A 19,999-nucleotide genomic window follows, 5' to 3' on the forward strand; every position below is an offset into this window, starting at 1 on the left:
TCAATTGCACGTTGCTTTTCGGAGACATAATATAGAGTAAACATTCGCACCTTCGCCAAAGCGTCCCGCTATTTTCACTGCCCTCTCATGCAAGTTGAACACGAAAGCAAATTGGTACTTGATGTACAGTGCATATATTTTTCTGTATTGGACTTATGCTTTAGGTTATCATGAAGGGTGACGACATCGTTATCTCCGGCTTCTCGGCCTACTTTCCGCAAGCTGATCACCTGGTCGAGTTCAAGGAGAAGCTCTATGCTGGTGTGGAAATGGTCACCGAGGATGACTCACGATGGCCTCCAGGTATGCGTGGAAGCTTCTTAATTCAACTCAGCACTCCGTAATTTGTAGCAGGAAGAAATGTGGCGCTGATACAATGTTCGTATGACGCCCGTTTTTGCTACGACAAGTGCGACGGAGCACTTTTTCCTGAACATCAATTACCAAACCATACATTTCTGGAAATGCGCATGGCAAACATTTGACCATATTAAACTCTTACTCGCGTCTCCAAGAAGCTTATACATATATTGCATGATAGCATTATTGCGACAACTACATCGCAACGCATCGGTGAGAGCAATTCCAGCAAAGAATAATTTTCTTTCCCCTATACTAGATCTGCCGTCTGCTTGGCAAAAATTTCTGCACCCACCTGCGCAAATGTCAGTGGGCTGTGATTTTTGTGACCAAAATTAAGTAAACAAAGGGCGAAATTTTATGCGTTAATTTTGCGCGAGAGCGCCCATTGACCCATGCACGTGTCCTGCGCACTTATAATACAGAGATACTTAATTAAACTACGATACCGCTGGTCATCACCTAGGTGGAGCACTCAGCTTACTCTAGGTCTTCATGTTTACACTTCCGTTGCCCACTTGCACGATGACATTTGCTTTCAGAGGTGTAATTTAAAATTAAAACGAAAAGCCCTAGGCAATATAAGAAAAGCAGCCAGTGAAGTCCTGAGCCTTGCGGCTTCTGCAGATGAAAAAAAATGGGCTGGGGGACGGTTGGTTATATGGATGTTGCTTGCAGGTACAAGAACTAAAAAAACCCAATTATTGCGTTATCGCCTGTTTTATTGCGATAGCAATTATATGGACAGTCTCGGCTGGAAAATGTCCGTCCCCGTCGCCGTCATTCACCGTATATGTATAAGTATGTATATTTATAGAAAGGCCACAAAGAAAAATAATTAAATTCTTTCCGACGCGCGGAATCGAACGGGCGACCTCTCGCTTTGCAGCCCGTCGCGTTAAACGTTAGGCCACGACAGCGCCATCTCTCAGCCTACTAACGGCGAGCTATTTATATATACCATGTAATTCAGCATGCTTTCTTAGTGGCCACATAGATGGCGCGACATGCGCGCGTGTTGCGCGCTTTAAAGATCGTCGCCCCACCCCTGCGAACGCCGTTGCTGTTCGCTCTACAGGGCGTCGTCGCTTTCGTGCGCTTATCTCAAGGAAAGAAGGGGCGGCCGGTGAGGTGCTTCGCTTCGCTCGCTGCAGCGGCCGCGTTTGCGAAAGGAGCGCGCTGTTCGAACAGAAATAAGTAACAACTGTGACAATTAGTTCGCGCTCGTCTTGTGTGTACCTGTTCGTTTGTTTCGTGCGTCCTGCTTTATGTTTGAGCAGTGCGCTTCAAGTGTCGAGCTGTGACGCATTAGTTCGCGCTCGTCCTATGTGCGTTCTTTAATAATAATAATAATATCTGGGGTTTAACGTCCCAAAACCACCATATGATTATGAGAGACGCCGTAGTGGAGGGCTCCGGAAATTTCGACCACCTGGGGTTCTTTAACGTGCACCTAAATCTAAGTACACGGGCCTCAAACATTTTCGCCTCCATCGAACATGCAGCCGCCGCGGCCGGGATTCGATCCCGCGACCTTCGGGTCAGCAATCGAGCGCCATAACCACTAGACCACCGTGGCGGGGCATGTGCGTTCTTTTCGTGCGTCCTTTGGGCTCGAGCGACGCGCTGGCAATTTCGAGCTGCTTTCCGTTCTTCGCGTTACATTACAATTTATTGCTATCGCAATCATTGCTTCGCCGTTGCGGCGAAACTGTGACTTTTTTTAATGTGTTTATTTCTTTGTTTTTACAGATCACGGATTTGGGAATTAATTTAGTAGGGTGTATTCTATAACACCGATAGCAGCATCCTAACGATTTCATGTCAGCACTTGTCGAAGTAAAGTTAACGCAACACCGTCAATGAAACGTTGTCAAAACTTAAGAACTAACTGGCCGTTATCGTGTACACTAGGAATCACACGTTGCCAGGCAGAAACAACGGAAGTTGTCGAAAGGGCAAAAGCACTCGCATCCAACAGCTTGCACCCTTCAACATTTCAACAAAAAGAATAGTCTACAAGCGTGTTCATGCGAAACATCACTTCTCGAAGTTTTTGACGAGTCGATTTCTGTGCGACGAGCAGGGTGCGATCGTCATATACAAACAGTCATTGTAGCAGAAGGGTTGATAGGGGGGCTAGTTGGTGTAGATGCATTGTGAAATTTTCGCAGCGCAGACAGAAATTCGAATTTATTCACAGAAAAAATATATACAGAAGAAATAATTATGAGGGGAGAGGGAAATAAAAGAGGAACGGTCCACCGAAAGGTCACCCTCCGTATTGCTTTTAGATTGTGAAATCACGTTTCTCGACGACAAGAATTTGTTGGACCCTTCTCTCTTGTATTTCCCTTTCTCCTATTTATATATATATATATATATATATATATATATATATATATATATATATATATATATATATATATATATATATATATATATATATACCCCGCACCTCCACCAAATATGTTACGTGAGTGACGAGTCGCTTTTACAAGTCGTTATTCACACGATATATTTGCAAGAGCGGCTGCAGCGCTGACTAGACCGGCTCCGAGCTCGAGCAGCTAGCGACCTTCGTCCTCTTCGTCGGGCGCACACGCGCGTCGACCATATGAATTCCGGCAGCCTACATGTAGCAATATATATATATATATATATATATATATATATATATATATATATATATATATATATATATATATATATATATATATATATATATATATATATATATATATATATATATATATATATGTTCTTCTGTGAATAAATTGAAGTTTCAGTGTGCGCTCGTTTGTGTCCGGCTCTTTCTGCGTCCAGTTTGTGTGCGCTGCCAAAATTTCACGATACACTTATTGTAGACTTTCACCTTTGCTAATTTAGTGGCAACTTCATTTTCGCTAGAGTTATCTTTGGTGTTGAAGAAAGTTACGATTCCAGTTTGCTCCTAAGTCCAGTTGCACATTACTGTTGTTATAACTGCCTGTGTAAAGTGTTCATCGAAATTTTGTATGCGTTGTAGCTTTCGCGTAAGCGTTTGTCCTTAAGATCCTACAATTTACAGCCAAATTAAACGATTCATCGCTCGTTGGTAGCGTACTTACATAGTTGCTTGAGAACGCTCTGGAACGAATGTTGTGTTCATTGAAACTTAACACACCAGTAGAGCTATCATTTATATAGGTTATATATGTATTCCAAAGTACGTACGAAGAGAACTAGACCAAGCGTATGTGAAATGCCCAGCGGTGTTGGGTTCTCTACAATAGGGATCGTACATAATTACGAAATGGCGCCACGAAGCAAGACAAGATCACGGAGGAATACACGAAACACAAACACAAGTGTTTCGTGTGTTGCTCCTTGATTTTGTCATACTTCGTGGCGGCGTTTCGTAATTATGAATCCCTGCCAACTTGTACAGTTGTCAGTCCTGCTAAATAGGAATTGTAATAACAATTAAGCCGATTATGTTTTTCCTACTGCGCACTAAAATCGTAATATTTTCTAATATAAGGCCTCAATCCAGTCCTGGCAGAGGAGAGAAGCCATCCAATCATCGAGGAGCAAAGAGAAGTTATTCTTGTCGCACCGATCCCTCGCAATATGCATCCGCAGCACAATGAGGGAAGGCGTAGAGCAAGAGCGATTGCGATCCTGAAGAAGATCAAGGATGATCCTCAATCGGTCTGCTTCGTAGATGCGGCACAATATCGTCGCTCATCTCACTATGCCGTGGTCGCAATAGATAACATAGGTGAAATAATCTCGTCGGCCTCCCTGACTGGGACCACTTCTTCTAAAGCGGAGCAGGTTGCTATTGCTTTGGCACTCTTGGATGATAACAGGACGCAAATCTACTCGGATTCTAGATCGGCAGTCAGGGCGTTTGCCTCGGGCTCCATAGCGAAAGAGGCACATGACGTTCTTAAGAACCGGACCATAACTATGCACACAATCATTTGGTTCCCGGCACACCTAGGTCAAACTTTGGACTCCCTCACCAACCTCAACGACATCGCCCACTCCCAAGCGCGCGTACTAACTCTCCGCGTGGGAGGAGAAGCCTTGTCACAGAGCAGGGTTCAAGAGTTCCGAGACACTTTATTCACATTTAATGAATTCACGAAGCATTTTTATCTGGAAAGAAGAGTATTTCCTCCACCACACAAAAAGCTCACGAGACCACAGGCGATGACCCTTAGGATGCTTCAAACTAATTCTTATCCGAATCTTGCTTTCATGCACTGTCTATTCCCAAGTGACTTCAGCTCGCAATGCCCTGGCTGCGGGGGAACGTGCGATTTAGAGCACATGCTTTGGCGGTGCCCCTCGTTACGTGGGGATAAGGACCTCACAGAGCAGAAATGGAGCTCGGCCCTCAAGAGCTCGGAATATCAGCAACAACTTTGGGCTGTCCAGAGAGCCTGCGATGCGGCGGTTAGGCTAGGTCTAACTGTCCCCACGTGGGAGCGGCCCGCGGTGTCACTCTAAGGGGTGGCACTTCTCCGGATCTTTAAATAAAGTTCTTCGTACCGTACCGTAAGCACCAACGCCATCATTTCCATCTATGCATTTATGACTAACGCAACTATACGCGAGCAGCTAGACATTCTACATACGCTTGAGCAGAGAATTAGCCAACTGGAGAAGACCCCATCCTCGATTTGGGCACCTGGTGGTGGCGCTCGCACCTTGCGTCGGTGTGCCTTGGTGTATTCCTTGAGTAAACTTCGAGTTCCGTCGCGCTGCCGAAGCGCATCTCTGAGGCCACGCGGTTGGCTTAGATTTGCTCCGCCAGGTGCTGTAACCATCCCAACTGCTCAGAAGGAAACCGCCTGCTCTTTCAGTGAACTCATTCAGTTAATTTACATTAAATATCCTGACAGTCAATGGACCCTGAAGTAAAATTTTGCTGCGATATTTTATGTATCTAAGACTTCACTTGAACCAGAGCTGTTCATTTGGTACAGCTTTTTTTATTTGTTATGATTTATTTTGAATTTAGAAACATCTTCTGAACTCCGCGCTGCCGAAGCAGATCGCAGAGGCCACGCACGTGGTTGAGATCAATTGAGCCCCACGTCGCAACGATCAAGATTCTCCAAAGAAAACTGTCCTTTCAATGATCTCATACAAAGAATTTTCATTCGTATTTATCCAGACAGTTTCTGGCCTTTATCTTAAGTAAACTTGTGCTCTGTAATCATATCTTTCCAATTTCACTCCTAGTATGAACCAAAACTATTGACTTTGCGCAGTTTTTTAATAATTTATTTTGTATATCATAAAATTTTGTGACTTTCATGCAAATTTGAAGAACGGTGTTCGACGAGAAGTTGCTGCTAGAAAAAATCAAGTGTTTAACTCGCTGTTCGAACCGCGAGAAATAGTGAATGTAAGAGACCCTAAAATATATCCTGATGCAGTCAGGAATTCAAGCCAACATCTGAAGGACTATTTACAATACACTGCCTTCAGAGCAATGAAGCGTTAAGCAGACCAACAGTTGAAGGAAGGTAGCAACTGGCATCGCGAGGGCGAATTCATCGACAACTCGGAGCACATGGACGCATAGTATTGCAGATGAGTTCTGCGGAATTCCCGCAAGGTGACGCAAAGGTTAAAAAAGGGAAACCAGAGTAGCTTTACACTAGGGAAAATAGACTACAAATTGCTAGCTTCCTGATTAGCTCAATTGGTAGAGCTACCGCCCTGGGAAGGCGCTGGTCCCGGGTTCGAACTCTGTCCAGGACGAGTGTTTCCGGAACTAAGAAACTTTCTTCCAGTGAAATGTGTATGGATTTCGTCGTGGCTTCGGGCCACAAACATGTGATCGTCTATTTTCCCTTTCCTATGTTTTCATATTTCAAATAGCGCGATATGCCTTCGAAATAAACAGTAAGGTTATTCCCTCCTGAAATGAGATAGAAACTCAATTTAGCTGGCAACATTTCTCTATTCTTACATAATTGATACCATGTGTTTGGTTCGTGATAACTTTAGTTGCTAATGTGCCATTAAACACAACAAACCAAAGCAATTGTTCCATTCAGACTCTGCTTATCACTAAGTTTAACGTGTACTTCAGGAGCTTCTGTTAGTGGTAAACTCTTTAAATGTCGGTTATTTTAGTAACTAACTTCTCATGCTTGATGCGTCAGGATGAAGAGATGGCAGCCTCGCCAAAAGAAGGTTGTTGACATTGGCGGCACTCATTTCGAGTCAATTGCTGCACTGAAAATTGTGTACGGTTCGGGAACTCCAGTCTGACTATTCCGCGCTAGGTATTTTATCATGCAAGTGTTACACAAACATGGTAGACACCGGACTGCGGAAAATAATTATGCAACACAGTCACTGACTCTAACAGAGGTTTCATTGCATGAACGCGAAACACATTAGCAGAGATGACAGAGAAGAGCAAAACAAGACACGGCATTTCATCTCTGTGCTGTTTCTAAAAATGCGTGCATTTCCAACAAGCCATTACACAGCATATCGACGTCTGAATGGATCTGGCGGTTTCATTAAACTTGCAAAAGACTTGGTGACAAAGATACTGTGTGTCTTGAGTTTCGTGCACAGTAGTAATGTGCTGAACTGTAGATTTTTTTTAATGTTCGCTCTAAATCACTTGTTAGAGTTGTGAAATGGCCCGTCACCCGTAAAAGTGCCGTGATTGCGGCCGTATAGTGCGCTTGTGGTTTAGGTACACTTTGGACAGAGCAAAGAGGCGGGCCAAAAATAAAGAAATTAAAAGGAAAACATTTCAATTGCTAACGTGTACAGCGAGATAATCTATAATATTCTTGCCAGCAACTTCGCGCATGATTTGCTCCAATCACGCAGGATACAATGGCATGCCGAGGCTTCACGGAAAGATAAAAGACCTGTCCCGCTTCGACGCACAGTTCTTCAGTACGCACCCGAAGCAGGCTCATGTGATGGACCCACAGTTGCGATTGCTGTTAGAGACGTCGTATGAGGCCATCTTGGATGCTGGTTACGACCCGGAGACATTAAAGAAGCGCAAGATCGGAGTCTTCATTGGGAACTCGGCTTCAGAGTCAGCCGAAGCATTCAAGATGGACCACTCAAAAATGGACGGCTACGTCATACTGGGGTGTCATAGGGCTATGTTCTCCAACCGAGTTTCTTACTCCCTCGACCTGCTAGGTAAGTAGGGCTCGCGTTAAATGCAACGTGGGGTCCACCTTTACAGATGGTGTACATTGTGAAGAAAGAAAGCCCAGAAATTTGTTGGGCGTACAGGAAGTGAGTAGTTCTCAGGAAATTTAGGAGGAATTGGGTTAGTACACCCTGATCAGGTTGTCAACAAGAGGTGCGCATCTCAACAGTGCCGCACTACGTTTATGTAACCCTTGTCAGCGCACCCTTCATAGTTTTTACGAAGGAAGTGCTTGATAAAACAAAGAAGGCATCAACTAGGGCACCACTGGCGCGTAGTTGGCCATTCCACTACATTGAAATATGTATGTGCCCAGGTAAGAACGAACACGAGGTCGTTGTCACCATTTCCGATTCTGATGAAATTGTTTCCAGACGCAGGTTTTATATTCAGAATAATAATATCGCATTTATTTTACCGAAAAAAATTTGTCGCCAGAAAAAAATAATCTACACATTATCGCCGCAAAAACACTTTTTCGCCAATTTCGCAATTTCCCACATTTCAGCGTATCTAGCGACAATAAGGTGTACGTCTTGGTTGCCCTACGTATTCCCATTAATGAACAAGTGAAATGCAAATCCTTGAGTATATTGTTTCCCTTTGATGCCGAAGACATTTTGACGAAAAAAGATCAGGAACGAGAGAGAGAGAGAGAGAGATGAAATTTTTACAGATCCCACGCCGTGTGCGAATCAGTTTCATGCAAAGCAGTCAGCGAGTAGTTGTCCATGCTGTATTTTTTGGCTGTGAGCCAAGAGGGGGATCGACTTGTTTTTCTAAGCGCAGTATCTGTGTGCACATCGTGACCTTACCAGGCACATCCACTACACTGGCGTCTAAAGGGTAACTTATGGTCGGACGTAACGTCAGCACTCACTTTAGACCACAGACGTGAGTATTCTCGAAACGAAGTTCATATTACGGTGCGATGATGTGAATATCATACGTAGCTTTCGTTAGCGTAGTCCTTCGGGGTCGAGCAACACTTAAATATAGCTTGCTGAACCGTAGAAATACAAATGCGATGTTTATTGGACTTCTATGAAAGCGCGGCCAACACTAGAACCAGAATTGACGTAAACTCGGCGTGACGCCTGTATCATAGGAGTATATATGAAATGTTTATTGCTTTGTTATACAATTAGATCGCCATCACTGCAACCACAGTTGACGCTACACCCACATTATGCCGGCCCAAGGTCTTTTTCCAAAGGAGTTTCAAGACGTGGCGTGCCTCTGGTAGAATACCTGAGTGCCACGAAGAATGATTGGGCACGATTCCTACTGGAATCGTGATTTTTGTTCTTTGCATTAATCAGGTCAAGGCTTCCGATGTCGGTTTTTCTTAAGCTCTTGCATTTAAATTACCAATATCTGTTATCGCCGTTCGTGAGAAGGTATAGACTGTCAATCACCTGTGATGCATACCCCCTTAGCGCGGCCTGTGGTGTACAGGTATGTGCCACACGCGTCTGGAAAAAAAATCACGCTATATCCACGAAGTGAATGATGATGAGTGGGCGAAGCTCCGGAGGTAATCTGGTAAATCGTCAAACTCCGTAAATTTTGCCCACTCGACCTGAGACACAAACGCGGGGGTCCTCATATATGACGTTAAGCTGAAGGGAACGTTGCCGTTTTGCCTTTCAAGGGCGCGAGCGCGTTCACGATCGTATTCATCCATGGCAGAAAGAGAATGTGTGGTATGGAACGCGCTTATACTTCATGGTCGTCAGCATCATCGTATATCGTTATCACGTGTAGTGGCTACATTCCATTATACTGGAACGCGCTTATGCTTCATAGTCATCAGTCGTCATCGTCATCATTATCACATGGAGTGGATACCTCCCACTATGCGTGGCTATATACCTACTACTACATACTACAAAGGAGGGACAGGCCCACACCCTGAGGAGCTTCGCCCCTAAAAAGGGTTTCACGACGTACGCGAGAGAATTTTTACGTTATTCATGTCAAGACCAGAAGGCATATTCGCCAAATCGCATTTCAAATCATACCAATTTCGGTCTGCAAAAAGCTAAGGAGGCGATCACGACAGCTACCAGAAGTGTGTGCCTAGAAGATAGATAGATAGATAGATAGATAGATAGATAGATAGATAGATAGATAGATAGATAGATAGATAGATAGATAGATAGATAGATAGATAGATAGATAGATAGATAGATAGATAGATAGATAGATACGGAGATAGAGCCGCTCCAAGTGCCTTCGGTTCGCTAAGAAATGCCTCGCATTTAATAATCGCTAATCAAGTTCCCGGAGATACACAAACATGTCCACTGCTCAAAATACCTGTATTTAGGGATTTATTGCTCTAGACATATTAAACTGAGAACAATAAAACCCGGTAATATTGAATTGTATATCTGTATTTGCTTTAAAAAATATTCGCGGTTTTTGTTCTGAGTGTTAAATAGGGCCCCTCGCCGCGTGAAGCAAGCGCGGAAATTGCTTGCAAGTCACCGGAGACTCGCGATCATGTAAGTGGACTATACGATTCCTTTGCCGGCTACCAGGGCCAAGCATGACTATCGACACGGCCTGCTCGTCAACGATGGTCGCCCTAAGCGAAGCCGTGGTGGCGTTGCGGTCAGGGCGTTGCGAGGCGGCCATCGTGGGAGGAGCCAGCGTCACGCTTGATCCGCACGTTATGACCAACTTCAAACTGCTGGGCGTGCTCTCCGAGGACGGAAAGTGCAGGCCATTCGATTCAAAGGGTGAGAGTTTTATAGGACGTAGAAATAGAGAATGGGAGATGGGGGAGCGGTTGAAGACGGGGAAGGAACCCAGAATAAGTATCCTGCTGTTGGTGCTGGAAATGTATTTACCGAAATCGGAATATTTAGCATATAGTTGCGGCGCCCAGTTCTCCGCAAACTCCGCTGTTTGTGTGATGAAGTGTGATAAAGTGAGCTGAAGCGAGAAACGTTCATATAGTCAAGCATGCTGGAAAACATTAGACGAACAGCCTACAAACCATTAGGCGAAGAAAACCGAAAAGTAATACCCAGTAAGACAATGCATAGGCGATCAACTCAATAAGAATATTCATTACAGCATATGAACTAATTGTTTACAGCGAGCACTTTATACTTGTTTCCCCGAACTTCAAGAGCTCTACCAACTTGTTAAAAAGAATGCGGTTAAAATGCGGTTTTATATTCAAGTCCCAGCTAGTGCTTCCAATTGGCAAACGAAGGCTTTGTAAAAAGCGTTGCAGTCGTTGATAGGGTAAAACGTTGCGCTGCTAGGCACGAGGACACGGATTCGATGCACAGCCGAGGGGACTGCATTTCGATAGCGCCGAATTCAAGAACACCCGCGTACATAGATTTGGGTCGCCCTCAAGAAAATCCAAATGGACAAAATACTGAGTACGTCACTACAGCGTGCCTGAAAATAATGCTTATGTTTGTCCGTAGTATCGCATGATACTATTTTACACAACACAACCGGCCAGCTGCTAAGCACGCATGCACTATTTCTAGTCCTAAAGAGGCGGTAGTCATATTCAACGTTTAATGCTGTCTATCTTGTTGAACTAAAGGGGCAACAATCGAGCAGGTGCGTGGTATAGCTTCCGAAACCGACAACATGACATTCAGGACGTGCCGAAATTCTGATGAGAAATATTTGACCATCTATTGACACTCTTCTAGGTTTGAACGATTCCCGAGAGCAGTTATTGCATAATTTACTTGGCTTCGTGCCAAATTAAGATCTCTGCCATCATTACGGCAAAAGCTGCCATTCATATTGATTGATTCAATTAAAAACCGATTGTTCGATTAATACTAAGTTCCGGTGTTTTAAGTGGCATAGTTACCATATGCGTATGAGACAGGCGGTATACATTTGAGCTCAGTGAAAAGAAAATGCCAATCAAGACGGCAGCTTTAAGTGGCGTGATTGGCATATGTAATATGTCGGCGCAGAATATTCATGAGGACAAAGGCGCATTTGATGCCTCTTGGAAGGAGAATGGTGACAACACTACAGTCACATAACCGAACGACGCATCTAATAGGTGCCTCTTGCGCGAATATTGGCAGGGTCCCTCTGTAGTTGCCTAAGGAGGCGTAAATACAACAGCCACGGTAATTGGATACGCCGGCGATCCAATCAACGTTATCCACTACTCAGGCTTCCCCATGCTCTGGTAAAGGCCCCACCATGTCCCTGGAAAGAAGTGGTGGGTATTGCGGGAGTTTCCCCAAAGGCATGCCAGGTGGCAGCACCTGTGCGCAGGTTGTGAGCCACATTGGGCACGTGTTATCTTTTGTACAATATACTTTCTCGCCGAAGGCAGACACCTTCGGACGACGTTGTTCCGCTTCTCAAGAGCTACCTAAGGATTTCGCCTTAAAAATAGAATAGGTCCCTACATCATTACGGAAATTTATACACAAGCCCTTGCGTGATTTAATTAGCCAGTTGGGCTATAGAGCAAGTATCGCTAAAGACAATACATGATACGGACATACGAGCGCTATGGGACGGGGACATAGACAAGAGGTACACAGGACAGGCGCTTACATTTCCACCATATATAACGGAAAGTATATAGCACGTCGGCCGGAATTTGTACCTTGTTCGCGATTGCCGTTCACGCCAATATTTTGATCACTTGCAGCCGTGGCCTAGGCAAAATAAGAGCTGAATGTAAAACAGTCCGCCTTCTTCTGTTGCATACGGATTCACCAGCGGTACTGTTTGTATTTTTGAATGCAGGCGTCGGCTACGTTCGCAGCGAAACTGTCGGTGCGTTCTTCCTTCAAAGATATTCCGACGCCCGGCGTGTATATGCCAGGGTCCTGAACGCCAACGCGAATGCAGATGGTTTCAAGGAAGAGGGTGAGTTTGCTCGATTGCAACAGTCCTTACGCTATGTAAATGCGTGTACTGTCAATCCTGAGCTTTCCAGCGAAGTTTCCGCTTCGAAAATGATTCACAAAATCTGCTCCTGTGAGTATAAGGCATCGTTGAGCGTTACCACCCATACACCATAAATCCGTATGGCGCGTTTTGTGAAGCTGGCGGTTACTGCGACTCATTAGCGCATTGCCTTCCCCCACCGATTAGTGCCTACGTATGTTTGTAAGGTTAAGGCGCATGCTCAGCTGCGTATTTTTTTTTCACATGTATGTGAAACAACGTGCTGTAAACCGCTGCGCGTGTACATTATATATGTGCACGTAAACTTTTCCTCCTCGGTAATCACCGTCCAATCATCCTTGCAAACGCAGTTACCTGCACGCTTGTTCGGGTGCCTATGTTACCCAAGATGCACTTGTACATACCTAGTCTTAGCCCCAGCAGCGCGACAATAATTATATGCAAGTGTCGGCAGTACGTATGAGCTTCTACGTCGTATCAAATGCATGATCAGACAGGAACCTTAGCGTGAGTGCATACTCAAGAAATAACATTGTGGTGGAAAGGACCAGAGGAAAGATAATGGGCATTGTTCAGATGCCCAGGAGGGTGTTCTTGAGAGGAGAGAACTTTCACTGCCAAAGTGCTATCGCAAGTCGCTGAATAATATCGGATAAGGAAGACACGACACCAAACTCAACATTCAGCATATTTTTGAAACGAAACGGGGGATTGGATGAACATGTAGCAGCAATAAATTTCTTTTGGAATAAAGGATATTCGGCCGACAATATGGCAGCTGATTTGTAGATTATTAAGAGACGGTGCGAAGATTAGTGGCATAAAGGACGGGATATTATGCAAGAGAGGGAGGCATTCTGCCTGAAGTAAAGATTAGGAAAATAGGTTGCAGGTAAAACGAACCAGAATGCTTAGATCAATAATCTTCGATTGAATCTACGCCACCCTTTGAAGGTTGATAAGCCTGTTATTGTCGTAGTGAATGTAGCCGTCCCCGTCGTCGAGGATAGCCTCCAGCTAATTAAAACGACGCGCAAATAGTGAGGACTGCAGCCACGCTGATCTTCCGACGCACTGGTAAACCATTGTCTAGAATCAGTAGTATGCGGCTTAACTTATGAAAGCACCACCCCTTGTGGTGGCAGCCTTGAGTCCAATTTATTCTGTGCATATTTTTTTCTTAAAGAAGCTTTTTGGTTGACGCGGAATTGTTGCGTTTTCGTTATTCGAGCCAGTGATATGTACCATTCCGGGGTGGTCGGGCGAATATCATGACTAACAGGAAGACTGCTTCGCAAGGAGGACTCAACTGAACATTCGAAGCACCTGGGCGCTGATTTTTAGAGCTCAACGTTATCCGTACTCCAGAAATAAAGCCCAGTCCGAGCAGTGCAAAAATATTACACACCAAGCGTAAACCATAAAAGCATGAATGCGCTCTGTGTTTAGGTACTATACTGAGGGTACTGAACTACGCTCGTCGGTGACGTACAAGGGACGCATGCGGCTGACTCGGTTCTGTCCTTCTCAGGTGTGCCGTACCCGTCGGCTGCCGGGCACGAGCAGCTCCTTCGTGACGCGTACACCGAGGCCAACGTGGACCCAACGAAAGTCGTCTATGTCGAGGCGCATGGCACCGGGACCAAGGCTGGCGGCATCCAGGAGTTGGAGGCAATCAGCAGCGTCTGTTGCTCACCGGAGCGCGAAAAACCACTTTTGATCGGATCTGTCAAAAGCAATATGGGGCATTCCGAGAGCGCCTCCGGTAAGAATGTACGACTAGTCAAGCGTGATCCCGTATCTATTTTGCGAAGCGGACATCAGATCATTTCAGTATGTTGCCGCATATCTTAGCGTAACATTTGTTATCGCGCCGTTCATTCGCGATTAGTTAAAGCTCAACAACAAATGGTCATGTGGAAGCCTAATGAATTTAGTCGCAGACCGCGCGTCAATACAATATTCAGCCCAACAGGTTAGCCACTCCAGTTACGCTACTGGAAGCGTTATCTTAATCATAATACCAAAATGGGATCAGCCACTTTCCTCTGAGCAGAGACCGACGCAACCAGTGAAAGTGTCCGTGGCTGCTGCTCCACGAGCTGTCCGATCAGAGGGTCAATGATGCCGGTGTCAGAATCTATTTTCGCGCCACCTGCGAAGCGATCCTGATGCTTACTACACAGACGCAAAACGCCATATCTCTGCCAAAACATGTCCCACATACATCGCAATACACAAAAAACCCATTAGGTGCGTTCACATTACCATTACAGAATAGCAAACTCGCCAGTGAACTTTTTCGCTACGCTATTCAGTTCTATCGTTTAACTAGCCAAGAATAAATTCATTGTTATCTACACATATCTTTGCATTCGCCTTCAAAATGTTCACCCCGCTAATGCCTTCCACATAATGTGTATCGAACACAACGAAACCAGATACAGCACCTTAACCGTGGCAGCAGAAGGCGATTCTCGTGGCAGTAATATTAAAGAATTAAAAGCTGTTTTGTCGTGGTTTTCGTTGCTCGAAATTATAACGTGAAAAGCGTCATGCCATTATTTGTGTTGAGAAATAAGCTTCTCATTACTGGCGCCATCTTCTTCTCTAGGTGTCTCTTCTGTTGCCAAGGTGATACTCGCCATGGAGACTGGTACAATTGCAGCCACTCTACACTTTCATCAACCAGACCCTGAAATGCGCTCATTGCACGATGGCCGCATAAAAGTAGTTGACAAGCTAACGCCATTCGACGGTGGCTTGGTAGGCATCAGTTCCCAAGGCATCGGTGGTGCAAACGCCCACGCTATACTGGAATCGAACCCAAGCCCGCACGTGGAAAGCCTTTCACGTCAGAAACCAGAACTTCCTAGACTCGTTCTTATGGCCGGCAGGAGCAAGGACGCAATATTGGTGAGTTCTTTTGTAGCGTTAGCTACACTTGCCTAGACGGAGCCGATTTCGCGTGGATGGTCATGAGCCGTGCTGCGCATGCGCGAGGATCAGTGATGTCACACAGCTGGGTCACCGGAGCTGGAATCTCACGCGCTCTCCGACACCGCCGCGCGCGGCTCGCCGCTGCTGGTCCGCGCGTTCGGGAGGAGTGGCGTCGTAGGCGCGGCATACACGCTGGCGCCGGCGCGCGCGGCTCGCCGCTGGTGGTCTGCGCCGCATTCGAGAGGAGTGACGTCGTAGCCATAGACACAGTGGCGCCGGCGCGCGCGAAGCTATTCGCCTTCGATGTGCAATCGCCGTCTGACACTGCGCTGGGGCCGCCTAATAGCGCCTTTGACAAGCGTTTGCAGGTGGGTAACGCCATGGAGAAGGAGAGCTTATCACATCGCAACCCCAAGTAGTTGCCTAGTAATTAGCGGTTCAGCGTACGAAGAATTAACAGAAGAAGGCTAATAATCCTAGGCAATCTGGAAAGCTAATCTTCAGCTGAACCTTTGCTCACGCTAGGTATATCCTTGCATAGCCGAAGTAAGCCACTGCAAATTTTGAGAGTACTTTACTTTTCACGGGTGCCATCTGCTGTGTGGATTCAGGCGGACCACACGGTGGGTAGCGGGCACATTCGGCTATACGTAAGAGACTTGTAACCGCACACGTGATTAAGGTGCACTGTTTAGTGAACCGATCAACTCAGTGAGAAGCAGCGAATTGAAATACGTGGTTACGTAACTGAGCACAGCGCAGTAAAATTGTGCCGGCATATTGAAACCGCACGTAACACCATTTTTAGTCATTTGCGCCGGCAGAACCCATGCTAAGCAATTTTTCCAGGCCTGAAGCCTACACTGCGTCAATTTAATGAAACATTGAGAAGCTATATAAGTCTATGATCGCCACACTAAGAGATCTGCCGACTGCGTAAGCGAATGCACAAAGTAATGGTATGCTATAGCAATCGCACTCCACATTACCCCTAATGTCCCCACATTTTCGTGCTTGCAACTTGTGCTTGAGTCAACAACGTGCTGGTACGTAGACCTAGCGCGAGAAAGCTTTGTAAGAATGAAATTTATCAAGGTACACCCAAGAATAATTTAGGCCCTGGTGTAGGCATTGGGGTGAGTTTCCCGGAACGTATTATTTGTGCCATAGGCGCATACATTCATGCATTTAGCTAATAAAAGCGTGTAATTCCCCAGTATCGCCTTCATTTCTGCTCACTCATGCATATTCAGTTGGCTTCAATACTTTTTGACACGAAGGTGTTTTGTGCCAGGGTCCACCAAGATTCTAGTGACGCATTTCCGTCACGGATATGACGTCAATATAATACGCGCTAACGGATGAGAAAGAGAAAACCGTAAGAAAAACTTCCCCCGCCGGGAATCGTACCTACGATTTATTGGCCGCGACAATAACGCCCGGCGCCAACAACGCTATCGCGACAGTTGCACGCCACACCACAAACGCGCCTTACATCTCTCACGCATTCTCTCTCGCATGGTGTTCTCTGTTGGCGGGGCTAGGCGGGGCGGAGTGGTGCCGCCGTCTGTGAGCGGGGAAGTGAAGTAATGCGGCATGACACTTACTCGCGCCGACAGAGGCGATGACGCAGTTTCGGCGATGACGCAGTTAAAGCATGGCCTCGGAGATAGCGCACCGGCGCGCACTCTCGAAGACCATCGTTAAAGCGTCGCGATGCCAGCGAAAAACACTGGGCGCGCTAGAATCGCGGAGTCACCACAGACCAGGGTGATGAAACTCTCATCTGCTGGGCCGCAGTCACGAAATTAACTTTGCTAAAACGGCTGCTTGGGCGATTCCTAAATGTTGCGTCTTTTTTGCGCTAGTAATTATCTCTTAATCACAAAATGAAGTCCCGCAAAGGGCAGGGACGGAGAAAAGTTGAAAGCGGAAGTGGGGTGGAGAGTGTAGTTTGAATCAGTTGTCATGTAACGTAAGTTGCCATTAGAATGAAGGGCTTGCCCATATTTCTCATATAGCGATCATTGGATCATTTATAAACGCCATTTCACGCAGGGATTCAATAAACATATCCTACCTTTCTCCACAATAACTAAAATCTGCACTGAAGTACACATTTTTTGTTCTGCGGTAATGTTTCAACACAAGGTGACCAGATAGCGTGCCTCAAGAAAAATTTAGGACCAGTCACGTAAGTGTAGCTAACACGAACAAAGCGTTCTTGATCACGACAGCCGAGCGAATAATGCGAGAACCATTTAGCAACGTCACGAACAGCCACGAAGTCATCAAAAATATGGGTCGAAAACTGTCTGTCATAAGCGGGCCGCCGCGGGCTGCACGCGAAAGGTGGGCGGGCCGCGTATCCGAGGCCCATGCCATATACGCAGTTACGTTCTTTGCCCTACGCTTCGTGTTAACGTGTGACGGCTCGTTGTCGGGGTAGTGCAGATTCCACATGCACCAACGGTGTTTCGCCCGCCGACTGCTTCGAGTGCGATAGCACCGACTAATAAAACCGCTGCAGTAAGCACTACAGAAAGGCAACGACGTCGACGCGCGAATGTCATGCCTTGGTGGAGCAAGACAGAGGCCAGCGGGACGTGAAATGCCTACGCGCGTTCGCGGCCCATGCTGCTATGGCTCCCTTGTTACTGAAGCGCAGTGTCGTAGTGTATCCATGAGCACAGGCGTAGGTCACCATGTTACTCGGGAGCCCACACCGTGCCGTTTTTCTCCTTATTTGACTACGCTTTGAAGAAGTGCATATCGACTACCAGTGTTTATTATGCGCTTGTTCATGGAAGCTTTGCGCGGGATCCACGATATGCTGTATCCAAGTATATGCAAAAAGTGGCGTCCGCGTGGGCACATCGAGCTCAAACGGTGCTATAGCAACCAAACAGGAATAGACATTGTACAAACTCTCATAGATCACTACACAATAAGCACTACTTCATAGAAGACACGTTTCACTTTCGTGTTTACCCATTCCTATGAAGGAGGGATCAGCAATGTTTTTTTATTCACTGCCGCCATCTACTAGCGGCGCTTACGGGCGCTTCTCGCTGAGGGTGCAAATCCGTGCGAGATAGAAACACGTCCCCGAAAGCTGCGCAAGAGATTAGGAAAATAACTTCGGGAAAGGATAGCGCACCACTGGAAATGTTTGTGGCAGCGTCTTCTTAAGCAGTAAAATGCCTCGAACAAGGGGCGCGAATCGACGTCACGCAGGTTGCAGTGCCTGAAGTTTTATACCTCAGTAGAACTTGAGGTTGGGCTAGTTGGTTAGTTGTCATATTTATTATGTTTAGCGTAACTTGGCATTCACTAAAAAAACTCGGCGATACTCACACACGCTTGCACTCAAGAACACACGCCGCACACAGCACTGTGTGTGGGGTGTGTTGTTGAGTGGAAGCGTTTGTGAATATGAGTGTGTTTTTTGAGCGAATGTAAAGTTGCGCTAAGTATCTTCAATATGAATTTTTATAGGACTCGGCATCAAGCGCCTTAGTAGAATGACACTAGTTTTGCATTGAAGTGAATTGGTGCTTGGTGATTCATTGCTGAAATGACCATGTCGTCTTTGAGGTATAAAGTGTTCTTGTCCTCATGTCGCACTCACGAAGTCAGCAAGCTGTATATTTGTCGTGTACATGTTCTTTCCGTAACTGTGTGTGTAACAGTTTTTACCACATTGCAACGTCAAGAATGAGCCACACTAACAATGCAGGACCATTTCCAACTGCCTACGAAGCTGTCACGATGCGCATATGTATATGCGTAATGTACCTCGCGATCTAAAAGGTAATAATCGATCGAGAGCGCAGCGTTGCAATTTCGGAATTACTTTCCTGATTTTCTTTCGACTACTCTACGCCATATGAATGTATAAACACCGATCAAGGTATAATTCAGGAAACGCCACGCTGGCGTGATTTCCGTTATTTTTCATGCTGGTCGCCGATGGTGCTATGTAACCTGCATGCTCATCCTGTGCTCGCTCTTTGCCTCGGTACCAAAGCACGACGCAATCTGACTAAAATATATTCTTGTGTTAAAAAAAAATTAGCGCAGCTTGCACTAAGTCACGCAAGGCTTTGTCGCAGGAAAGCTGTTGGAAACCTAGCAGGTCCTGGCTTGGTTATGCCCTTACCCTATCACCTCATTCCTTTCTCCACCACTTGCTATACTGAACTATGCTATACTGAACTGCGCTATGGTTTTGCTTATTCTCCTTTTTTCTATCTTTTTCTTTTGTGTCTGTTCCTTTCTACCTGTTTCTCTATTTGTCTATTTCTTTCTTTGTCTCTCTATCCTTCTCTTTCTCTTTCCTTCCTGTCTCCCTATTTTGATCAATCTCTTTCTTTCTGTGTCTTCTATCTTTTTCTCGCTTTCTTCTCTTTTGTGTGTGCATTTTTATATTTGTCTTTATATGCCTTTTCTCTCTCCGTGTAGTCGTCCTCTCGCCTTCTCTTTCTCTCTTGTTTTTTCCTTTCTTGCTAGCTGATAATCAACGTCATGATTATCAGTCTGACTGAGTGAAGGCCTCTCCCATGTTCCATCGAT

General features: G+C 45.7%; 2 protein-coding genes across 2 annotated transcripts in view; one reads left to right on the forward strand and one right to left on the reverse strand.

The window, feature by feature from the left end:
- LOC119398652 (fatty acid synthase-like) overlaps positions 1-15,843 on the forward strand; it is a 52,031-nt gene extending 36,188 nt beyond the window's left edge. Inside the window, exons 3-9 of the mRNA XM_037665484.2 lie at positions 165-303; positions 7,219-7,545; positions 10,105-10,305; positions 12,320-12,442; positions 14,016-14,249; positions 15,099-15,250; positions 15,793-15,843. Of these exons, the coding sequence (XP_037521412.2) occupies positions 165-303; positions 7,219-7,545; positions 10,105-10,305; positions 12,320-12,442; positions 14,016-14,249; positions 15,099-15,250; positions 15,793-15,843 (1,227 nt within the window). The remainder of the gene's footprint in view (positions 1-164; positions 304-7,218; positions 7,546-10,104; positions 10,306-12,319; positions 12,443-14,015; positions 14,250-15,098; positions 15,251-15,792) is intronic.
- Positions 15,844-15,940: 97 nt separating this feature from the next.
- Positions 15,941-19,999, reverse strand: part of LOC119398653 (glucose dehydrogenase [FAD, quinone]-like) — a 41,801-nt gene continuing 37,742 nt past the window's right edge. The window contains exon 8 of the mRNA XM_049417378.1: positions 15,941-15,978. Coding sequence (XP_049273335.1) covers positions 15,941-15,978 — 38 coding nt within the window. The remainder of the gene's footprint in view (positions 15,979-19,999) is intronic.

This window comes from Rhipicephalus sanguineus, chromosome 7 (genome assembly GCF_013339695.2).
Source record: "Rhipicephalus sanguineus isolate Rsan-2018 chromosome 7, BIME_Rsan_1.4, whole genome shotgun sequence".
Taxonomy (NCBI): domain Eukaryota; kingdom Metazoa; phylum Arthropoda; class Arachnida; order Ixodida; family Ixodidae; genus Rhipicephalus; species Rhipicephalus sanguineus.